A 9,504-nucleotide genomic window follows, 5' to 3' on the forward strand; every position below is an offset into this window, starting at 1 on the left:
CCCTTCTTTACAATTTTGACAGCATACTGCATAGTTACTGTGGTAGACATGTTAAAGTACCTATTAGTTATCTTTTATGGGGGCGAGTGGGAGAAAGGAGTAAATATGTCACAAAATTGTGTTTTAGTAGAAATACTGATTGCTCCTCTTTTCTGCTTCTTCACAGTTGAGTATTCTAGAACAACAAGTCAATTACTCGGAATGCGCAATGGTAAGTTGACCATCACATGAGAACTTGGCAGCAAACGAAGCAAAAGGATAATCTGTAATATCTTACACCAGCAAAGATGCAGCAGAAATCATTGACAATATTTTGTCTATTGAGTTTGGGTACCCCTGTCCATTTATTGAGATGTACAGGACCAAATAATGTATACACTCTTTGGATTGTTACAAGTTGTTCAGTTTATTGATATCAACGTGGAAAATAGATTCACAGGGGAGAAGCAATGCACATTTAAAGATTTTTCACTGTGAACTCTCAGAGTCTTTAAATTTGCATTGTTTCTCTCCTGTGAATCTGTTTTCCAACGTTAATATCAATAAATTGAATAACTTGTAACAATCCAAAGAGTGTTTACATTATTTTGGGACACTGTATATATTGCTTCGAAAACTATTTTGCAATGGAGTATTTTACATCTAGAATTTTAAACCAGTAAATCTTTAATGTAGTTTCCATATCATGCTATGGTTTGGCAACTATGGAATACTATCAGTTGTATGTCTGCTGATTGAATATATATGTGGCATCTATCTTATACACTAGCTTGTTCTTGGTCATACAGCATACAGCATCTAAGGCTGATTTCCTGTTGTAAGGCGATGCTACATGCTCTGATGTACTCAGTCTCTAACTAAAGTTAGTCTATGACATTTCTGTCAGATATAATTACTAGGTTATTATGCCATACGTACATTTAGCACTGCTTGTATTAATGCAAGTTCTCAAGAGGAGCAAAAGATATACTAAAATCAATGAACATTATAAAGTGAATTTTAAAAAATGAGGGAACTCAAATACAATATCACACAAGCACACTTTGGCAACTTTTAGCATTTTGAATTCAGACTTTTTGCAAAATTGTGAGAAAATGAAGTACCTCTCATTCACCAAAGGGATATTCCACAAGCTAAAGCTTATTTGATTACCATTTGGTAACCAGTTTTTGGCTATCTAGGTCAAAAGTTGGTAGTAAGATGCTAAAAGATTCCCCAAAAACGTGCAAATGTCCTGAGTGGCATCTCTCTACCAAGCATGATACAACTGGTAAATCAGTATTAACTCTGGGCTAACTAAAAATGTAGATATCTGTCTTCTTAATGATCTTCCCACTGCTGATGCCATTATATGTCTTATAATGTTTCATGTTTTTCATTTATTGTTCTTTCTAGGTCTCTTCTTTACATGGCTGCTCTACGTAGCCGATGCGTGATTGGGTCTAGCTCGGCCCCTAACATGGCTGCCAGAGAGTACACATCAGCCGGCTGGGAAAAGGAAGAGGAAATTGATAATTATCTCTAATTATACATACTGGAAACTAGAAAACTATTTTGAATGTCACTAATTATGGCGTAAAGAAAAGTAATTATCTCTAAATATGACGACTGCTATAGGGTAAACCATATATTATGTAAAGAGAGCCAGGCATTTCGCATTAAAACCTAAGCATTGAGCTTTGTACCTGGCACTTTGTTGGCAATAGTGCAGAAAAGTAGGGATTAACAAAGGAATGCATAGCTGTTAACATATGATGAAAAAAGGATATATACATACAAATATACACACACACACGCATATATATATATATATATATATATATATATATATATATATATATATATATATATATATACACAGTGAGAACTTACATTTAGCGCTCTGATAGGAGGAGCAGGCGTATTTGCCCGGAAGGCAGATCTTTTGAAGCCTGGCATTACTGATAGCCCGTAGCCTCCAGAGCGCCTCCAGATGCGGTCTTCAGAAGGAAGTAGCACTGAAAAGAAAGTCAAGATTTCAGAAAGATGGAATTTTACTGGACTATTGCTCCAACACACCTTAATGACTATCTGTTGATCTGACCACCTGAAGTAGTCTTTGGGTTACTTGACTATTTCCTTCCTTTAATATATCTCTAATATGTATTATATATTTATGTATCTTCTTTTCTGAAGGAGTACTTCCATAAAATGCTTATGGATACCCTTATGACTTCAAAAAATATAGGGAGCCATCATCTAAAAGGCTCTCTAATCCTCTAAGCTCCTAAGGTCCTTCTAACCTCGACTAGAGGGCACAGGAGGACGAGCATTCTGCCTCAGGTATCCCATTGCTTCTTCGTCATCTTCGTCTTCATCATCTTCTTCCTCTTCCTCTTCATAGTCAGGGAAGAGCTTGGGTTGTGGGGCAAACCTGTGGGAAGATGAGGAATCAACATGAACCTCTGGATATGGAGGGAAGTAGAGTTTGATCAGAGACGAGACAGATATTGGCACAGCAAGATACACTAAGCAATGAGGAACGAGACATTCAAGCCGCAGAACTTAATATATAATTTTCGATTCATTTCAAAGTTTTCCTTAAAATGTAAGACTAGACTAATTCCAGAGTATCTTATTTAGGATATGACTAGTTCATATATATCTTTATAAAATGAAATTCGATATAATATAAGGTTGAAGAATCTAATCACATATTGGGGTTGTCATTTGAACAGTTTTAATATAATTCATTAGTTCAGAATAATCAAGAAGTACCTGATTATTAAAACAATGTTGACTACACTTAGGAGATAATACTTGCTATTTGACGTATTCATATAATATGCTAAGCAATGCACTATATCTGTTGGTAGCGCAGAGTCCAGAGAGCCACACTAGGCTTTATAAATTCTTCGACACTAGACGCTTTGACCACCACGTCATTACTACCATTTTCACCATTGCTATCATCATTCTTATTATTCCCATCATCATTAACTTGGACTCATGTATACCCTACTTCCCGAAATGCCCCACAATACCCATATCCCTCCTAGCGGATCAGCGTCAATGACCTCCGACGTCAGGATACCAGAAAACTTCAAATCAATCAACCTTACCTAGGGGGTGCTGGTGCCATCGGGGCATAGGTCACGGTGGCGAATCCAGGGTTGCGATGCTTGGGCACCTTGCCCAACATAGCCAGCAGTTCCACGACGTCGACCTCGCGCCGCAGCTTGTCGAGGTCAATGTTCCTCAGGTCACGACGGATTCGGTTCAGGTCATGGAGGTCTCGCTTGTGGCGGTGACCGGTTCGCAGGGCCTTGAGGGAAACCTGGAGTCTGCGAAGAAGAAGGGAGTTTTATGTTTATTTCTGATATAGATACTGTATGTATATATATATATATATATATATATATATATATATATATATATATATATAAAACTATATATATATATATATATATATATATATATATATATATATACATATATATATATACTGTATATACATATATATGTATATATATATTATATATATATGTATATATATATATTAGTATATATACATATTCATATATATGCTTATATATATATATATATATAAATATATAAATATAAATACATATATATATACAGTATATATATATATATATATATATACATATATATATATATGTATATATATATATACATATATATATATATATATATATATATATATATATATATATACATATGTGTGTGTATTTATATATGTGTGCGTGTGCGGTATCACCACTTCACAAATCCTTAGATAAGAAAGAAAAGAGATAACTGTCAGAAGCCTTGTCTCTTTGAGAACATCAAAGCCACACAGTCTTCAAAGAAAGTCTTAGAACGAAACAAAAAGAAACTTGAATTAAACTTAAAAAAAAAAAGATGAAAAGAGACCTCAAAACAATTCCTCTGTCTTGACACTTTTGCGTGTGTCAGTATCTTAGTTTGTGTGTAGGTGCAAGTGTGTGTCTGTGTGCCATTGTGTGCTTTCATGCATATGAAAATATTTGTTTGTTTTTTTTAATTTGTGTAAGTGCGTGCATTGTGTCGGTTTCTGCGCATCTATATTTATGTCTAAATGAGATCTTTATCTTCTATAATTGACATGAATTTTTAGTGATCAATAAAAAAATGATAATGATTAGCACTGCCTGCAACCCTATGGAGATAAGAAGAAAGCCAATATCGAGGAACGATGAGAGAGAGAGAGAGAGAGAGAGAGAGAGAGGGGCACACATTTTCAAGGAATGTGTGTGTGAGAGAGAGAGAGAGAGAGAGAGAGAGAGAGAGGGGGGCACACATTTTCATGGAATGTGAGAGAGAGAGGCACACATTTTCAAAGAATGTGAGAGAGAGAGAGAGAGAGAGAGAGAGAGAGGCACATTTTCAAGGAATGAGAGAGAGAGAGAGAGAGAGAGAGAGAGAGGCACACATTTTCAAGGAATGTGTGAGAGAGAGAGAGAGAGAGAGAGAGAGAGAGAGGGGGGGGGGGAGTAAGCATGAAGACCACAAATCAAGGAACGATGAGAGAGAGAGAGAGAGAGAGAGAGAGAGAGAGAAAATAGAAGGGTAAGGTATGAGATTAGTGACTATACGATCAACCTTCCCCAAACCCCAACTACGGCAGAAAGGTCATCTCAGGTCACTCACACTTTCCTAGGGTCAGGTTTACGCTGCCCTTGGGGGGCGGAGCGCCTCCTACGGCGTGCTGGGAAGGTTCCATCATCCACGGCGCCGTACAGGGAGGGCATGCCCCAGTCTGCCGTGAGGAAAAGGGTTGCTTATAGGATTTTTTGTGTGATTATTATATTTCATAAATTGGAGCTATGATTTCTTATGGATATTATTTTATTCTTTTTAATGCAGATAATTTTATTACTTCATCTATATATTGTTTATCTAAGTACTATTGATATATTCTATTTTGGTAATTGTAAAATATTTGATAGCATAATACCGGATAAACATTATACAGCGTATTAAAGAATATGCATACTTATACATACACATGTATATCTATATCTATCTATCTCTTTATCTATATATAAATATATGTATAGGCCTATATATATATGTATATATATATATATATATATATATGTATATATATATATGTATATATATATAGATATATAGATATATATATAGATATATATATATATATATATAAAGGGGAGTTTGTTATCTTTTTTCTAAAAATCGTATATATATATATATATATATGTATATGTGTATATTTATATATGTATATATATATATATATATATTTATATATATATATATATATATATACATATATGAATAATAGGACTTGAGGTATAATATACATGTTTATTACTGAGCTTTTGGAAAATCTATTTCCATCATGAGAGCCTAAAAATAGAACACATTATATATATATATATATATATATATATTTGGATAAGTGAAAGACATTGCCATGCAAGATTGTCTGAGCACTTCGGTCGTTCACCTAGAAGAAGGAATTACATGACTAAACCACCCCATTCAGCTATCAGAGACCATTCAAGTGTGGCCCACCCAATGTCCAAGGAAGAATTTTCCCATCTTGGCCACTTCGCAGAGTAACCCTGACCTAGTGATAATGGAGGCAATGTTTCAACACCAACTTGAACCAAACCTGGGACGTGAAACGTTTGAACAAACTTGTGTTTAATTTTAATCTATGTGAGTTTATAGCTCTGACGCTTTGATCTTTTATTATGTATTTGAATTGATTTTATGGTCTTAAGTTATTTTTTTATTTTATTTTATCTCATAAAGTGTTCGTGTGTTCATTCTATATTTCTGTTTTAAATATTTATCGAACTATGTTTTGATTGATACAATGTATTCTATTTTTGGGCTCTGATGTTGGTAATAGATTTTCCGAAAGCTCAGTAATAAGCATGTATATTGTAACTCTGGTACTATTATTCATATATATATATATGTATATATATATATATATATATATTTATATATATTTATGTATATGGAAATATAAATATATATATGAATATATGAATATATGAATATGTATGTATATATATACATATATATATATATATATATATTTATTTATATATTTATATATTTAAATATTTATATATTTATATATATATATATATATATATATCTATACATTTATATATTTATATATTTTATATATTTATGTAATTTTATATATATATATATATATATATTATACATATATATATATATATATTATACATATATATATATATACACACACACATATATATATATATATATATTATACATATATATATATATATATATATACACACACACACACATATATATATATATATATATGTCTGTGTCTGTCTGTCTGTCTGTCTGTGAGTATATATATAATTATGTGTGCAGTATGCGTATGGAAATTAAATAAAAGTATGATTTTGATTCCTCACTTGGATTATAAAACTCTGAGGGAGGTCTCCACCGACTAGCCAAGGCCACAGGTGGAAGATCGCTGATCATCTCCTCCCTGTGAATGGGGATCTGTCTGTGCAGGTGAGCTGTTACTGGAGGAAGGGGGCGCCCTTCGTGGGTGGTTGGCTCGGGCCTGGGAGGAGGAGGGGGAGGGGGAGGAGGGGGGGATTCCTGGTGGTTGCCTTCGTCTTCTTCGGAGCCATGCGCCTCGCCTCGGTCTTCGGAGCCGATCTGGCTGTCTTCGGGATCGACTGTTGGAGTGTCGTGTTCTGAGTTCTCTGTGGACGGGAAAGTATTAAAGTTTTGAGGAATTTCATGAAATTTGAAAATGTCTAGCAATGTCTATTTAGCCATTTGAGGTCTTTAAAAAGGTCTATAAGTACTCAATTATTCTTCAAAGGATTTGAAGTATGAATAAAAAGGCCTAGATTGGAATAATAAGGCCCAATTGTTGTCAGGAAGGATTCCAGGTGCCTTAGCCAAGGTCTCCAGTACTTATAAAATATCCTTTATATTAAAATATCTGGCTTTAAGGGTCAAAAGGAAAGACTTTCATTTGTTTTATAAACAATTATAATATCCCTCAATAATCATAGAATATACTTTCAGTTTCAGTAAAAGTTCTGAAGTCTATAAATGACTTCAATAGATATAAAAAGGTTATAAGTTATCAAAAGTAGACCATACATTGGTGATTGAAGATCTTTCCGTATTTTTAGTTATCTTTAAATGAAAATAATTTGCGAGAAATTTGCTTTGCAAAGACCTTTCACTGACTTGTGCCACTCTGAGGAATTTTTTTTTATCTTTTTTCTCTTTCCCTGTGGCGTTGATAGTTTTCCTGATTTACTAGTATTTCGTTTTTTCTTTTATCAGCATTATTCAGGTTTTCTGCTAAATTTCCTATTGTTTTAGTTTTTCCTTAATCCGTATCATCCAAGTTTTCTGCTAGATTTCTAGTGTTTTAGTTTTTCTTTTATCAGCATTATTCAGGTTTTCTGCTAAATTTCCTAGTGTTTTAGTTTTTCCTTAATCCGTATCATCCAAGTTTTCTGCTAGATTTTCTAGTGTTTTAGTTTTTCTTTTATCTGCATTATCCAAATTTTCTGCTAAATTTCCTAGTGTTTTAGTTTTTCCTTAATCCGTATCATCCAAGTTTTCTGCTAGATTTTCTAGTGTTTTAGTTTTTCTTCTATCTGCATTATCCAAGTTTTCTGCTAAATTTCCTAGTGTTTTAGTTTTTCTTTTATCTGCATTATCCAAGTTTTCTGCTAAATTTCCTAGTGTTTTAGTTTTTCTTCTATCTGCATTATCCAAGTTTTCTGCTAAATTTCCTAGTGTTTTAGTTTTTCTTTTATCTGCATTATCCAAGTTTTCTGCTAAATTTCCTAGTGTTTTAGTTTTTCTTCTATCTGCATTATCCAAGTTTTCTGCTAAATTTCCTAGTGTTTTAGTTTTTCTTTTATCTGCATTATCCAAGTTTTCTGCTAAATTTCCTAGTGTTTTAGTTTTTCTTTTATCTGCATTATCCAAGTTTTCTGCTAAATTTCCTAGTGTTTTAGTTTTTCTTTTATCTGCATTATCCAAGTTTTCTGCTAAATTTCCTAGTGTTTTAGTTTTTCTTTTATCTGCATTATCCAAGTTTTCTGCTAAATTTCCTAGTGTTTTAGTTTTTCTTTTATCTGCATTATCCAAGTTTTCTGCTAAATTTCCTAGTGTTTTAGTTTTTCTTTTATCTGCATTATCCAAGTTTTCTGCTAAATTTCCTAGTGTTTTAGTTTTTCTTTTATCTGCATTATCCAAGTTTTCTGCTAAATTTCCTAGTGTTTTAGTTTTTCTTTTATCTGCATTATCCAAGTTTTCTGCTAAATTTCCTAGTGTTTTAGTTTTTCTTTTATCTGCATTATCCAAGTTTTCTGCTAAATTTCCTAGTGTTTTAGTTTTTCTTTTACCTGCATTATCCAAGTTTTCTGCTAAATTTCCTAGTGTTTTAGTTTTTCTTTTATCTGCATTATCCAAGTTTTCTGCTAGATTTCCTAGTGTTTTAGTTTTTCTTTTATCCGCATTATCCAAGTTTTCTGCTAAATTTCCTAGTGTTTTAGTTTTTCTTTTATCTGCAATTATCCAAGTTTTCTGCTAAATTTCCTAGTGTTTTAGTTTTTCTTTTATCCGTATTATCCAAGTTTTCTGCTAGATTTCCTAGTGTTTTAGTTTTTCTTTTATCTGCATTAAACATACCAAGTTTTCTGCTAAATTTCCTAGTGTTTTAGTTTTTCTTTTATCTGCATTATCCAAGTTTTCTGCTAGATTTCCTAGTGTTTTAGTTTTTCTTTTACCTGCATTATCCAAGTTTTCTGCTAAATTTCCTAGTGTTTTAGTTTTTCTTTTATCTGCATTATCCAAGTTTTCTGCTAGATTTCCTAGTGTTTTAGTTTTTCTTTTATCCGCATTATCCAAGTTTTCTGCTAAATTTCCTAGTGTTTTAGTTTTTCTTTTATCTGCAATTATCCAAGTTTTCTGCTAAATTTCCTAGTGTTTTAGTTTTTCTTTTATCCGTATTCATCCAAGTTTTCTGCTAAATTTCCTAGTGTTTTAGTTTTTCTTTTATCTGCAATATCCAAGTTTTCTGCTAAATTTCCTAGTGTTTTAGTTTTTCTTTTATCTACATTAAACATCCAAGTTTTCTGCTAAATTTCCTAGTGTTTTAGTTTTTCTTTTATCTGCAATATCCAAGTTTTCTGCTAAATTTCCTAGTGTTTTAGTTTTTCTTTTATCTGCATTATCCAAGTTTTCTGCTAAATTTCCTAGTGTTTTAGTTTTTCTTTTCTCTGCAATATCCAAGTTTTCTGCTAAATTTCCTAGTGTTTTAGTTTTTCCTTAATCTGCATTATCCAAGTTTTCTGCTAAATTTCCTAGTGTTTTAGTTTTTCTTTTACCTGCATTATCCAAGTTTTCTGCTAAATTTTCTAGTGTTTTAGTTTTTCCTTCATCTGCATTATCCAAGTTTTCTGCTAAATTTCCTAG

General features: G+C 32.6%; 1 protein-coding gene across 1 annotated transcript in view; it reads right to left on the reverse strand.

The window, feature by feature from the left end:
• Positions 1–975: 975 nt before the first annotated feature.
• The window catches only part of LOC137658800 (uncharacterized), a 10,051-nt gene continuing 1,522 nt past the window's right edge, over positions 976–9,504 (reverse strand). The window contains exons 2-7 of the mRNA XM_068393848.1: positions 6,459–6,758; positions 4,672–4,780; positions 3,102–3,323; positions 2,283–2,413; positions 1,873–1,997; positions 976–1,488 (exon numbers count right to left, since the gene is read on the reverse strand). Of these exons, the coding sequence (XP_068249949.1) occupies positions 1,405–1,488; positions 1,873–1,997; positions 2,283–2,413; positions 3,102–3,323; positions 4,672–4,780; positions 6,459–6,758 (971 nt within the window). The 3' untranslated portion in view covers positions 976–1,404. The remainder of the gene's footprint in view (positions 1,489–1,872; positions 1,998–2,282; positions 2,414–3,101; positions 3,324–4,671; positions 4,781–6,458; positions 6,759–9,504) is intronic.

The sequence above is a fragment of the Palaemon carinicauda genome, chromosome 19, assembly GCF_036898095.1.
Source record: "Palaemon carinicauda isolate YSFRI2023 chromosome 19, ASM3689809v2, whole genome shotgun sequence".
In the NCBI taxonomy this organism is placed as follows: domain Eukaryota; kingdom Metazoa; phylum Arthropoda; class Malacostraca; order Decapoda; family Palaemonidae; genus Palaemon; species Palaemon carinicauda.